We start from the raw sequence: 14,822 nt of genomic DNA, 5'->3' as shown, positions 1-14,822 counted from the left end.
CCTAATGTTTAACAAAAATAAAACTGACTTGAAGTCGAGAGAGAATATCATAAATATGGCTGAATCATAAAATCTTTTGACGCTTAATAAATACAGTCGAACTAATATACTCCTCCTTTTTTTAAATTGATTAGAAAAAAGGTTTTGTAATCTGTCGAAGGATAATTTTTTTTTCATATTTATTTTAAAAAAAAAACCCTTATCTAATACATATTAAAATCGATAAAATAATGAACTTCTATGAATGAATTTCTATTTATTAGGTAATTGATAGAACAACTGTTCCCTTACAAAATGTCTCTGAGATAAATCTTAGGTTCCCCGCGCACTAGGCAGCCTGGCTGCGCAGCCGAAATATTTGAGCAGCCAGTTATAGCAGCCTGGCCACACAGCCAGGCTGCAGCGGCCGGAATATTTGAGCAAAACATTGATGTAAATGTACCTACAAAAAATTAATACTATGTTGTCCAAATAATACTTAATAAAAGCACAAGCTAACCAATTTTTTTTTCTGTTAAATTGTCTTCGCACATTGTAATTGTGATTTCTTTCCATCTTCTTTTCTTTAAATCACGATCGCTGTATTCTTCTGACGATACATCCCAAATTGCTTTACGGCATTTTATTTCCCGAATGAATTTCTCTGTATCGAAGGTCATTTTGCAAATAGTTTCGGAACAAAAAAAACATCTGGCTGCTAAAAGTGCGCGGTGACTGACGGCAGCCACATACATTCGCCAACACTTGCTCTGGATGCCGTGCAACAGGCGCGTTGTATTGGCTGCCGCAGCCAAGAGTTCCGGGCTGCCTAAGAGCGCGGGCTCCCATACAACGCTATATGTTCGCCTGGCTACCGCAGCCTGGCTGCCTAGTGCGCGGGGAGTCTTAAAATACCGGCGCTTACGCCGCTAACTCAACACTTCCTAGACTAAATCTATATTTGTTCACGCTCATCACGCAATATCCTTAAAGTTTGTATTTTTGGTTACATCTGGGCATCAAAATCTAAATTTAAATTCTCATCGTGTCTGAACTGACTCTGAAGTCATCGTGGCCTAAAGGATAAGACGTCCGGTACATTCGTATGTAGCGATGCACCGGTGTTCGAATCCCACAGGCGGGTACCCATTTTTCTAATGAAATACGTACTCAACAAATGTTCACGATTGACTTCCACGGTGAAGGAATAACATCGTGTAATAAAAACCAAACCCGCAAAATTATAATTTGCGTAATCACTGGTGGTAGGACTTGGGAGTCCGCACGGATAGGTACCACCACCCCGCCCATTTCCGCCGTGAAGCAGTAATGCGTTTCGGTTAGAAGGGTGGGGTAGCCGTTGTAACTATACTGAGACCTTACATCTTATATCTCGAGGTGGGTGGCGCATTTACGTTGTAGATGTCTCTGGCCTCCAGTAACCACTTAACACCAGGTGGGCAGTGAACTCGTCCAGGTAGTACGAGTGAAACTTTGTTAGCAAAAGTTTTACTTTGACAATGGAGTGCTTAATGTTCATTACAGGTGCAAGCTGATGAAGGCGTGGGGGACATTACAGTATTGGCATCAGGGGAAGCATTGGAATTCCAAGTCAACTGTGCGAATCCTTTGTGCAAAGTCAATTATGACCGTTTTTCAAATACGACCAATGTAAGTATCTATCTACTGTTGGTAGGACGTCTTGTGAGTCCTCACGGGTAGGTACCACCACCCTGCCTATTACCACCGTGAAGCAGTAATGCGTTTCGGTTTGAAAGGTGGGGCAGACGTTGTAACTATACTGAGACCTTAAAACTTATATCTCAAGGTGGCGGCATTTACGTTATAGACGTCAATGGGCTCCGGTGACCATTTAACATCAGGTGAACCGTAAGCTCGTCCACCCACGTAAGCAATAAAAAAATAAAAAAGTATCTATTAATTCACATTGTTTCAACTTTACTTGCGCTACGGAAATATTTGGAATATTTAACTATTTTTAGCATAATTACAAAAGAAGTATTTACACTTTTTTTTTATCAATTCAGATTGCTAAGGTGAACAACCCCAAAGGAAAAGTGAATGTTTCCCTTAAGGGAAAAGGCGATGTCTTCATAAGTGCTTACTACTACGCTACCTTCAACTTCACATATGGATTTTCAACTGTTACACCATCCAGAATTGAAGATACGCGGACAAAACGAGAAATATGTAAGTCATATGTACATATTGGTCTTTTTATTTTTACTTACTTACTTTGTGTAACGGGCTCACGTTCCAATTGGTGAATAGTGGTAGCCATTCTCCCCGGGATGTGAGATCGGAATCTCAGCTGCGTTGAGCGACTGTTCAAAATAGACAGGATATTGGGGCCTATCCGAGAGGGCTTTGAGCTATCAAGGGTAACACCGTTCTCCAGGTCGCGAAGAAAATTTATCTGGTGCCTGCCGCAGTAAGCTTTTCAAGGACTCTCAATTTTGTTTTGATAGGCGAAAGGAGTTTCTGATGTGGAGCAATCGGCTGATGAATGGGGTACAGAGCGCTCCTCGCTTTTCCCAATTCATAGTTTGCGTAGGACTCTATCTAAATTGATTTCGTACAGCCTATCAAAGGATGTCTCCAGATGTGATGCTGCAGCTCGACAATTTGTATTGGCAAGCCCTACCCCTCGCCTCACTTTCTGTCTCACCGAGGACCAAACTAAGTTGGTGGAAAAGTGACGATAAGACTTTGTAGTGAATTCGATTATCATTTATTTAACGTCTCAACTTGCGGTTTTCCATTCGGAGATTCAACTTCCCACCAGAAAAAGGTAATACCGTTCTGCCTATTTCTGGTAATGTTCCGAGTTTGGGATAACAGCCAATGCAGTTGAGATAAGCCGGTTATTCCTTTTTTTTTTGTCAGGAGGAAATCGCTCGACTTCCGCCCTTCTCTAGGGATAGCGGGCGGGGTATGTCAAAGTGGAACTGACTAAAACCTCCTGTCGCTTAACAAACAACGTCCAAACCTCGCATGAGACAGAACTCATGAAAAGGCAAAGGGGGGAAAGTTAAGCGTTTAGTGCGAAGCACATCTCTCCCATCACCCTCCCTCTCGGGACGCCGGACTGGCGGTCGTCGGCGCCACGACCACCAGCCCTCTCGGTCGGCAGACTGTCCGAAGCCCGCCTAGATGGCCATGGTTAGAGTGGGTTACCCTTGCACGTCGTCTTCTTAGGCCCCCCTCGCTGGTCCCCAGACCGACATGTGAGGGGGACCCGAAACACTTAGAGGGCCAGGGCTTGCGACACCGCCAAAGCCACCCCACCCCTGGAAACGGCCTCCGAGAGGGCCCGCACCCGAAGGATCGCGTCTATCGTTGAGCGGCTCTCTCGGAAGCCATAATGCTCCGGCGACAGATCGGGTCCCACCCTGACCATATGCTGGATGATGCGGGCTGCCAGAATGTGTTCCAGCAGCTTGCCCACCTCATCCAGCAACACGATAGGATGGTACCCGGCGCCAGTATCCGCCGGACGCCCCTCCTTTCTCAACAGCACGAGTCTGCCCGTCCTCCACGATGAAGGAAACCGTCCCGACTCGAGGCAGGAGTTGTAAAGTCTCAAGAGTCGGTCCCCTAGAGCAGCAAAAGCCAAGGCCCAAACCGGCCATGGACACCGTTTGGGCCGGGTGCAGTGTCCTTCGCGCACGGCCACACGGAGCTCCGCCCCCGTTATATGAGGCACCTCAGCAGGGGCTTCGTCGTCGTAGTCCGGCGGCGCGTCCATAGCGGGAGCGACAAATCCCTCCCGCTCTTGCGGGAACAGCGCTGAGACGATGTCCCGCAGCTGCTTAGGCTGGAGACGCTCCGTGACCGGGGGGGCCATGAGCGCATTTTATTGCGCACCATATGATAGAGCCGCCCCCACGGATCCTCATCCAGCGTCTCCAAGAGACCGTCCATGTGTTGGTTCTTGGCTCTTGTGATGGCCAGCTGCAATGCCCTCTGCGCGACGCGAAATGCGCCGTGCAGCCGGGCCTCTGCCGCTGCAAACGCAACCGGATCGTTGCGCCGCGGCAGACGGCAGCGGCAATACCTGGCGCATCTTTATTATTATTACAAAGGTTTTTTTTTGTTTCAGTTAAATTGAATTATTTAGCTATAAACGTGACTGGCAACGAACACAATTGCAGAATCAATGAAGCCCTAGTTACGGACTTAAATGATACACAGTTGATATATTTAACTCTCAAACTTAAGATGGTATCAGATTACTTCTACGTAACTGAGAAGGCCGGGTTTCCTCGAAATTCGTTCAAACTTGTGGTGAGCTTTCTATTCATTATTATACGAAACATGATAGTTATTATTATCTATACTCTATACTAATATTATAAAGAGGAAAGGTTTGTTTGTTTGTATGTATTGAATAGGCTCCGAAAGTAATGAACCGATTTGAAAAGTTATTTCACTGTTTGGAAGCTACACTATTCCCGAGTGACATAGGCTTTTAATCTTTTTTGAAAAAAAATTAGGGATGCTTAATAAAACTCCAATAATGTAACCCAAGGTGTAAAAAAATTACCTAAAATATTCTTTACATCGCGTGCGAAAACTATTGATGATAGAATAAAATAATGTACTACGACTTTATAGAACACATTAATTATCATTTACAAAAAGTGGCGCGACAGTATATGTCTAACTATTATAGTTATGCAGCAATAAGTGTTCTTTTTTAAAAAAAAAACGTCAAATATCGTTGAAATTTTTGTTAAAGACCCGAGCGGAGCCGGAGCGGGCCGCTTATATTATCTATACATATAAATAAAATTAGAGTGTCTGTTTGTAATATTGAAATAACTGCTTTTTACTACATGCGTATGAATATATTTAAGGTACATACACCAAGTTAACATTTTTTACAATTTTTGTCTGTCAGTATGTTTGTCTGTTTGTTCCGGCTAATCCCTGGAACGGCTGGACCGATTTTGACGAGACTTTCACTGATAGGTAGCTGATGATATAAGGAGTAACTTAGGCTACTTTTTTTAGACTAGCTTCAATACAACAATAAACAAATAGTATGCATGTGTGTGCCAAATACATGGTAGTATGTGTAATGTTTTTATTTATTGATTTAATGAATTTTTTGTACATAATTTAAAAAAAAAAATTGCATTCTGCACTCCTTCTCTATGTTCTTTAGAAGTGTGAGAAATTTCATAACAATCCATCCGCGCAATTTTCGTAAAAAGAGGTACAAAGTTTTTACTGCACGCATTTTTAAATAGATATTACCCAAAATCGAGAATTAATAATTTATTTTTATTAATAACATGAGGAAATATGTACACTTAAATAACACATAATATATGTTTTTAATAACACATTATTTTAGATTACTGGAGTTGACATCAAAACAGGACAATCGGTACGAAGTGTGGCTATTATAGAAGGTGAGCAATAGATTAAAATATCCAAAATATGCAACTTGTGTGCGTTTTTGGAGAACAAAAATGCTAAATCTTTATATACATTTATAGTCATATAATTTTACTGTACGTGTGTATATCACTGAACTCTTCCAAAACGGTTGGATCGGCTTGAATTAATTTTTGCAAGACAACATTTGTCGGGTCCGCTAGTATATCTGCTAGTATAATCTACTTAACTAATATTATAAAGAGGAAAAATTTGTTTGTTTGTATGTATTGAATAGGCTCCGAAAGTACTGAACCGATTTGAAAAATTCTTTCACTGTTTGGAAGCTACACTATTCCCAAGTGACATAGGCTATAATCTTTTTTTTTTTTTTTTAAGAAGGGATCCTTACTGCAACTCCAATAATGTAATCCAAGGTTTAAAAAAAAAACCAAAAATATTCTTTACATCGCGTGCCTTGCGAAAACTATTGATGGTAGAATAAAATAATGTACTACGACTTTGTAGAACACATTATTATTAACAAAAAGTGTCACAACAATATATGTCTAACTATTATAGTTATGCCGCAATAAGTGTTCTTTTATTCGAAAAAATAAAACAGCGTTAAATATCGTTGTAATTTTTGTTAAAGACCCGAGCGGAGCCGTCGCGGGCCGCTAGTATATTATAAAGAGAGACTGACTATAGTATAGCACTCTTGGTCACTTATTGTGGACTTATTATACATATATACCAAACCGGGCGAGAACATAACGTTCTTGATATTTAAAGTTTGCAAATGATCACGACACACAGCACAGTTTCTTTTTGGAACGAAGTCCCTTATCGCGCGTTGTGAAAGGGGGCTAGACGGAAAAAAATCTTACGAAAAGTTGTCACGACACTTTTTAGATCCGTCATTCTGACCAATCAACGTGTAGGCGCTTATCGCGTGACATTGCTCGTATCCGATTGGTCCACGTAATGAGTACAGTTTCTCGAGATAGCGTTTCAACAATAGTAATTTAGTTCATAGTATTGTTTTTTTCTTCTTCATAATGCCGTAATTTATTATTATAACTTAAAAAAAAAATACAATTCCTTCACTAATTAATCGAAAGGAACTTCGTTCCATCCGGGTGTCCCTTGACACCTCTGAATTTTGTTTTAGAGTAGGTACGTATTTCAGTATAAAAATTGGTACCCGCCTGGGATTCGAACTCTGGTGCATCGCTAGATAACGATTGCATTGGACGTCTTATCCTTTAGGCCACGACGACTTCTTATATCTTTAATGTCTAACTACATATATTTTTAATATGTAAGCCATTATCGCCAAATTATTGAACCATGACAATGATGGAAAAAATTTGGATTTTTTGTTTCTTACTTTCTTTTTTATTGTATCTGTTAATATGAGGACTAGATTTGTATAAATAAATTCAACAATAGATCCTATTCAATAATAAATTATAGTTTCCGAAGCGAAGTGAGGGCGGGTCACTACTAGTAATACCTACATATAATGAATGGAAATTTTTAGGTGTCCGCTGATCACCGCCGTATTTCGTTCGATTGGTCTAACCTTAGGAGCTGTAATCATTATTTGTAGTACACAATTATGTCCATGAAATAAATAAAAACTTCAGAGGTGTCAAGGGACACCCGGATGGAACGAAGTTCCTTTCGATTAATTAGTGAAGGAATTGTAATTATTTTTTTTAAGTTATAACAATAAATTACGGCATTATGAAGAAGAAAAAACAATACTATAACCTAAATTACTATTGTTGAAACGCTATCTCGAGAAACTGTACTCATTACGCGGACCAATCGGATACGAGCAACGTCACGCGATAAGCGCCTACACGTTGATTGGTCAGAATGACGGATCTAAAAAGTGTCGTGACAACTTTTCGTAAGAATTTTTTCCGTCTCCCTTTCACAGCGCGCGATAAGGAACTTCGTTCCAAAAGCTCACTTTAAAAACTAAAAGCTTTCACTCATTTCAGGGGCTCCGCATAAAAGTCGAGCCGTTGTTAATGAGAACGAATCTGTGTTTATTCCTCGCTCGTAAGTAGATTCTTTTTACTACTATCAAAATCAAGCTATCACATTGAAATAATGCGTTTCGGTTTGAAGGGTGAGGCAGCCGTTGTAACTATACTTGAGACCTTAGAACTTGTATCTTAAGGTGGGTGGCGTATTTACGTTGTGAATGTCTATGGGCTCCAGTAACCACTTAACACCAGGTGGGCTGTGAGCTCGTCCACTCATCTAAGCAATAAAAAAATAAAAAAAATAATTCGTTCGACTGACTTATGATTGAAGTCTAAACTAGAATTGGGGCCGTCAGCGCAAAAACGGCCTAACCCACAATTTTTCATAATCATGTTTATATTATGTATATTTCAGATAAATGTGAAAATTCTCGGAATTAAATAAAAATAACAATTTTATTTTTCCTTTGATGTCCCCCCCGTTGGTTGGATTCCTTTTGTTTGTTTTAAGTTTATTTTATACAAAAGCTTAGGTCTTTTATTTATCGATTGAGGCACTACGAAGTCTGCCGGGTCAGCTATAGTAGAATTATTTTGTCCGTGCAGTTTGGGTCATAAAAAATCGGAGCGGTGCAGCGAGTATTTCGCTCTCTCTTCCACTCACGAGCCTTATGGACGGGCATAGTGATGCGCGTTATTGTTGTAGATAAGCGTTATCGATAATGTATTTAGTTTTGTCCTTTTGTGGGTTAGTGATAAAAATGAAAGAAAAAATCACTAATCGAACACTTACATCACATATCGCCGCAGCAAGTTAACGAGAACGGCAGAAATTAACATTTTGTAACTTTTTGGGATCTATTCTCATTTCAGTGAAAAAATTTAACACATTGTTGATAATAACACGTGCTTTTGCTGGTATATTTTTGCCAAAAAGCAAAATATTTGAATAAATTCTGCCGTTTTGGTACAAAACAAAGGAGTAGCCATTGTGTCACTAAAGAAATTCAGAGAGCGAATGCACTAAATGACATTTCTCTTTAACATATGTACCTACTATAATTTGCAGGTAGGTACAACAAATGACTCATAACATAACAATGTCTCACCACCCTTCGTATACCACCCCGCCGCCGTGTATGACTCCGTGTTCAGCTCACGGCCCACCTGGTAGTAAGCGTATTAAGCGGTTTCCGGAGCCCATAAGCATCTACAACATATGCAGTCACCCACATTTTATAAAATATTCGCATTGCTATAAATGGTTTTCTTTAAACGAGATTCGAAAGTGACTTTTGGAAAGTGGGCAGTGACTAGTGTGACCCTTGTCCATGTGTAATATCTTCGAAGACAGGAAAAAAGGTATTTTTCTTATTAAAGGTCGTTTAGGTTCTAAGGACCTAATTGCAACTGCAAGATACAGCAACCTCGTGACAAATCTTTAGACCAAGGCAAACGCACGAGGCTGTGCTAATGATACGCACCTAATTCTGTGTGAATTTTTTATTATTTGATAACTGAAATGCTTACTGAACTGAAGTTCTTTCATGTTTTTATCGATAATGGCATTGCGCCCGCGCAACATGCTCACCGCCCTAGCCGAGCTATGTTTTATTACCCAAACTGCACGGACAAAATAATTCCACTATAATCGACTATATTTTTTTATGCGTACGTGTGTATTCTAATGGTCATTAATAACGGCAGACTTGCAACGCGAAATGCAAACTATGGAATCGAATGGAATTACATGAGCAAATTGCCAGAGAGGAAACGTTATTACAAAATACCGTTCGCGCACAAAGAGACGGAAACAGGATTGATCCTACCGAATGTTTCGCTCGGGCACAATGGAGAATACGAATGCATTGAGCGTTCGCACTCGAAGGGGAATTCTGAGAATTTCTACGTCACCAAACAAAAAACGAGTAAGTATCGATTTCCCTACGATCGAATCATTACTTTTTTTATTGCTTAGAAGGGAAGGACGAGCTCACAGCCCACCTTTTTTTTTATTGCCTAGATGTGTGGACGATCTCACAGCCGTGGTGTTAAGTGGTTACTGGAACCCATAGACATCTACAACGTAAATGCGCCACCCACCTTGAGGTATAAGGTCTTGGTGAAATCTGATTATAGAAGTAATAGGCTGTTCGGAAAGTAATTTCGTTTTTTCCCAACAGAGGATTTAATTGTATTTTGTTGCACCCAACTTCACTTTTAAGCCATATAAGTTTTATATGCTTTAAAACCTCATACAGCAAGGCTTGTGTGTGAAAAATAACAATTAATTCTACGCAGTAATTTTTGGTTGGTGCCTTTTTTTTATTGCTTAGATGGTTGGACGAGCTCACAGCCCACCTGGTGTTAAGTGGTTACTAGACCCCATAGACATCAACAACGTTAATGCGCCACCCACCTTGAGATATAAGTTCTAAGGTCTCATTAAAGTTACAACGGTTGCCCCACCCTTCAAACCGAAACGCATTACTGCTTCACGGCAGAAATAGGCAGGATGGTGATACCTACTCGTGCGGACTCACAAGAAGTTCTACCACCTTAGAACCTATATCTCAATGTGGGTGTCGCACTTACTTTGTAGATGTCTATGGGCTCCATTAACCACTTAACACCAGGTGGGCTGTGAGCTCGTCTGCCTACAAGAAAATAAAAAAAATGCATATTACATATGACAAGGTGAGAGGTGGCATTCTAATTATGATCTATCTATGCCGGTAAATACGTACCGTCTAAGCAATGATAAAAAAATTACCAACAGTAATTATTTAGAACGAATCACCACGTGCTTCTGGGCTTGAGCTTGAATATAGTAAGCATGGTTATGGGACTGCAAAAGAAGTTGACCGATGATTTTGTCCTCAGTCCTTGAAGTCACTAAGGCTCCCACAGCAATAGGAGAACGATATAGTAATTTGAAGGTCCAGTACGGTAATAGAATTGAAATGGTGTGTGCTATTAAAGGACATCCTCAACCAAGAATAAAATGGTACAACTCCAATAATGCCTTATTATTGCCCACCAGTCAGGTCAGTAAACTTTTTGTACTACCGTTGAGATATGATCGCAGCTAAATTGTTCAGTAATTTTAAATTTCCATACATATCACAATCTAAAAGCCGGAGAGGCACTTTCATACCATGCCTCGCTAATTCAAAACGCTTAACCACAAATAATGTCCTCATCATCACCATCATCATCATCATCGGCCTAAAGCAGTCCACTGCTGGACATAATCCTCGGCTTCTCTCATCCAGCTCCTGCCAGCCACCCTGCACCGTCCCTTAGGGCGTCCTGCACTGTGTTTTCCAATTCGCGGTCTCCACTCAAGAACGCGTTTACCCCAACGGTTGTCGGTTGTCCGGCTAATATGGCCAGCCCATTCAGCTTACTAATCTATATAGGTATATATATAAAAATGAATTGCTGTTCGTTAGTCTCGTTAAAACTCGAGAACGGTTGGACCGATTTGGCTAATTTTGGTCTTAAATTATTTGTGCAAGTCCAGAGAAGGTTTGAAATGTAGATAAATATGAAAATGCTCGGAATCAAATAAAAATAACAATTTTGCTTTTACTTTGGTGTGTCGTGTGTGAAGTACAAATTAAAACACTTAAGGCACAATTCGCCATTCACTTCGCCAGCTTCGCGTCTGGTGATCCGCTCGCGGTTTCGCTTCGAGTAGAATCGATTAACTAACTGACTTCATGTCAACTCTGCAACGCTTGTAAAGTAATTGTTGAATAAATAAATGACTTCAACGGTAAATAGACTTGAGAGATAATGTGAAATGAAGAGAGACGACCTATACACGTCATTACGGATCCTCCAGATCCATTAACGGTGCTTTTATAAAAGTTCAAGATTCCACGGGAGCTGTCATCGAGAAAATAAAGAAATGGAAATAGTATAGGTACCTCAAGCACTGGTCACCGTTCTCGCCGAACCCGTCGCTTGCGATGAAGGGCTCGACAAGTAGCCCATAGACACAGCCCACTAAGTTTCTCGCCGGATCTTCTCAGTGGGTCACGTTTCCGATCCGGTGGTAGATTCTGCGAAGCACTGCTCTTGCTAGGGGCAGTGTTAGCAACACCTCCTGTTTGAGCCCCGAGAGCTCACCTACACGCTAGGGTAATGCTGATATAGCCTTTCAAGGCTATCAGAATAAGTAGGGAAAAAAAAGAAAAAAAACGAGGAGAGACTTTAGGGCTTTGTTTTGTTGTACCGCCCCCATGAGCGATTGTTAGAAATGAACAACTTGTCAAATTTTCACGCCACACTGCGACTCTCGCCAAACAGTATTCATCCTTACAATTTAAAAACGATGTACTTACTCATCCAACCCAGAGTTTTCAGAAAAGCATTTATGGCAAGTCGGTTCATTTTATGTTTTTTTATAGCTTTAATAGGTGGTCCAGCTCACGGCCCACCTGGTAGTAAGCGTATTAAGCGGTTTCCGGAGCCCATAAGCATCTACAACATATGCAGTCACCCACATTTTATAAAATATTCGCATTGCTATAAATGGTTTTCTTTAAACGAGATTCGAAAGTGACTTTTGGAAAGTGGGCCGTGACTAGTGTGACCCTTGTCCATGTGTAATATCTTCGAAGACAGGAAAAATGGTATTTTTCTTATTAAAAGTCGTTTAGGTTCTAAGGACCTAATTGCAACTGCGAGATACAGCAGCCTCGTGACAAATCTTTAGACCAAGGCAAACGCACGAGGCTGCTAGTGATACGCACCTAATTCTGTGTGAATTTTTTATTATTTGATAACTGAAATGCTTACTGAACTGAAGTTCTTTCATGATTTCCAGAAATACCCAGATTTTGTGTACAGAAGTATATTGACTGTGGAATCTGTGAAGAAATCCGAGAAATACGTATGCAGAGCGAGTAATAAGGTTGGACAGATAAGCGTAGAGGTGAACGTGACTGTGTTAGGAGGTAAAGCTTTCTTCTTATTGCCTTTCTTAGGCGGACGAGCATGTGGCAGACACTTGACGGTGAGTGGTTACCATCGCCCATGGATTTTAGTAATACCGGGGCCAAGCCGCTGCCTACCAGACTTTAACCTACCCCTAATACTCCTGTTTACTGGTGGTATGACCTCTTGTGAGTTCTATTTTTTGCCGTGAAGCAGCAATGCGTTTCGGTTTGAAGGGTGGGGTAGCCGTTGTAAGAATACTGAGACCTTAGAACTTATATCTTAAGGTGGGTGGTGCATTTACGTTGTAGATGTCTATGGGCTCCAGTAACCACTTAACACCAGGTGGGCTGTCAGCTTAAACGATCACCTATGCAATAAAAAAATTAAAAAAAGTATATAACAAACAAACCTAGTAGTAACACGGCGTTACAAGATCAAAGTTTTTCTTTTCTGTGAGTCCGCGCGTGCATATCTCATATACGGGTATATCTCAAGGTCGGTGGCGCATTTACGTTGTAGATGTCTATGGGCTCCAGTAACCATTTAACACCAGGTGGGCTGTGAGCTCGTCCACCCATCTAAGCAATAAAAAAAAACTCTTACTACTTCTAATATACCTCTTCGAAGAACCCTTGACTAATAAAATTGATTTAGACAAGAGAGTTCATGGACGATCTTGGACTATCGCTGTCACCCAGAAACACTTAATCGTGTACCTATCATGGTACTTTTGGTGAGTTAGATCGCCCTATGTGTTGGCAAAGACCTAACACCTTGGCAAATAATTGATAATTATTTTTTCACGGTAGATAGGTATTTAATTCAAACTGATACATTTATGCCAGCGCCAAACATCAAAAGGACCGTACGCCGCCTAACTTAGATAATCTTATTGCCAATTTTGTTTCGGAGAGCATACATGGTCTATGTTGTCCTATAGTTATTTTATCACATGAATATTAAAAAAAAAAAATTACAATATCAGTAATTACTTACTATAGGGCACTAGATCATTTTGAAAAATGACAATCTCTTGAATTTGCAGACAGACCAAAGTTCAGACAATCTCTGAGCACAACTGCTGTGATGGAAGGCACAGAAGCTGTAATCCGATGCAAGTAAGTAGCTGATTCCAAGCCCTCGCTTAATACGTAATGCTTTCGTTAATACCCTGTTAAATTGAATTTAAACTCATTATTATGCAAAATTCATTATACTTAGTCTGGCCATATATACAGTTACAATTAAAAATAAACAAAATATTATTTTGAATTTGGAATTGTCATTTTTATATGATTGCTCATTGAGTTTTCTCATTTTGGCGCCAATACATTGTACAATATTTTGCGATATTAAAATGGAGCGGAGTGATAAAGAGAACCGAATCGCTGTGATTGCATTACACAAAGTAGGTATGGAGCCAAATGCAATTTTTAAAACTCTCCATACGCTTGGTATTAGTAAAATGTTTGTGTACCGGGCTATTAATAAATGCAATGAGACCTCCTCTGTTTGTGACAGAAAAAGATCTGGCTGTCCACGTAGTGTTCGTACGAAAAAGTTGGTCAAAGCAGTAAGGGAAAGAATTTGAAGAAACCCTGTCCGAAAGCAAAAGATTTTATCTCGGAAGATGAAGATAGCACCTAGAACCATGTCGCGTATTTTAAAAGATGACTTAAGACTTGCAGCCTATAAGAGGCGTACTGGTCATTTCTTAACTGATAATTTAAAAGAGAATAGGGTGGTAAAATCGAAACAACTACTGAAGCGGTACGCAAAAGGAGGTTATAGAAAAAATTTGTATACGGATGAGAAAATGTTTACAATTGAGCAACATTTTAACAATCAAAATGACCGTATTTATGCTCAAAGCTCTAAGGAAGCTTCCCAATTAGAGTCCCAGAGTGCAACGTGGGCACTATCCGACTTCAGTGAGGGTTTGGTGGGGTATTAGCTATGAAGGAGTGACTGAGCGATACTTTTGTGAAAAAGGTATCAAAACATCGGCACAAGTGTATCAAGATACCCTTCTTGACAAGGTAGTGAAGTCCCTTAACAACACCATGTTCAATAATTAAGAATGGTCCTTCCAGTAAGACTCGGCACCAGGTCATAAAGCTCGGTCTACGCAGTCTTGGTTGAAAACGAACGTTTCGGACTTCATCAGAGCTGAAGACTGGCCGTCGTCTAGTCCCGATCTGAATCCGCTGGATTATGATTTATGGTCAGTTTTAGAGAGTACGGCTTGCTCTAAACGCCATGATAATTTGGAGTCCCTAAGACAATCCGTACGATTGGCAGTGAAAAATTTTCCCATGGAAAGAGTGCGTGCTTCTATTGATAACTGGCCTCAACATTTAAAGGACTGTATTGCAGCCAATGGAGACCACTTCTAATAAGCTTTTTATACTTTAAATTGTTTTATATTTATTTATTAAACTAACACAATGTAAAAGTAATAAATGTTATTTGCAATAGAATTTT

The 14,822-nt window shown here is 40.2% G+C and overlaps 1 protein-coding gene across 1 annotated transcript in view; it reads left to right on the top strand.

Moving 5' to 3' along the window:
* Positions 1-14,822, top strand: part of LOC101742719 (hemicentin-1) — a 36,257-nt gene that overhangs the window by 5,694 nt on the left and 15,741 nt on the right. The window contains exons 5-13 of the mRNA XM_021353194.3: positions 1,525-1,650; positions 2,028-2,190; positions 4,103-4,287; positions 5,363-5,420; positions 7,401-7,461; positions 9,096-9,316; positions 10,272-10,435; positions 12,226-12,355; positions 13,384-13,456. Coding sequence (XP_021208869.2) covers positions 1,525-1,650; positions 2,028-2,190; positions 4,103-4,287; positions 5,363-5,420; positions 7,401-7,461; positions 9,096-9,316; positions 10,272-10,435; positions 12,226-12,355; positions 13,384-13,456 — 1,181 coding nt within the window. The remainder of the gene's footprint in view (positions 1-1,524; positions 1,651-2,027; positions 2,191-4,102; positions 4,288-5,362; positions 5,421-7,400; positions 7,462-9,095; positions 9,317-10,271; positions 10,436-12,225; positions 12,356-13,383; positions 13,457-14,822) is intronic.

The sequence above is a fragment of the Bombyx mori genome, chromosome 14, assembly GCF_030269925.1.
Source record: "Bombyx mori chromosome 14, ASM3026992v2".
Taxonomy (NCBI): domain Eukaryota; kingdom Metazoa; phylum Arthropoda; class Insecta; order Lepidoptera; family Bombycidae; genus Bombyx; species Bombyx mori.
This window is presented reverse-complemented; position numbering and strand designations above follow the sequence as displayed.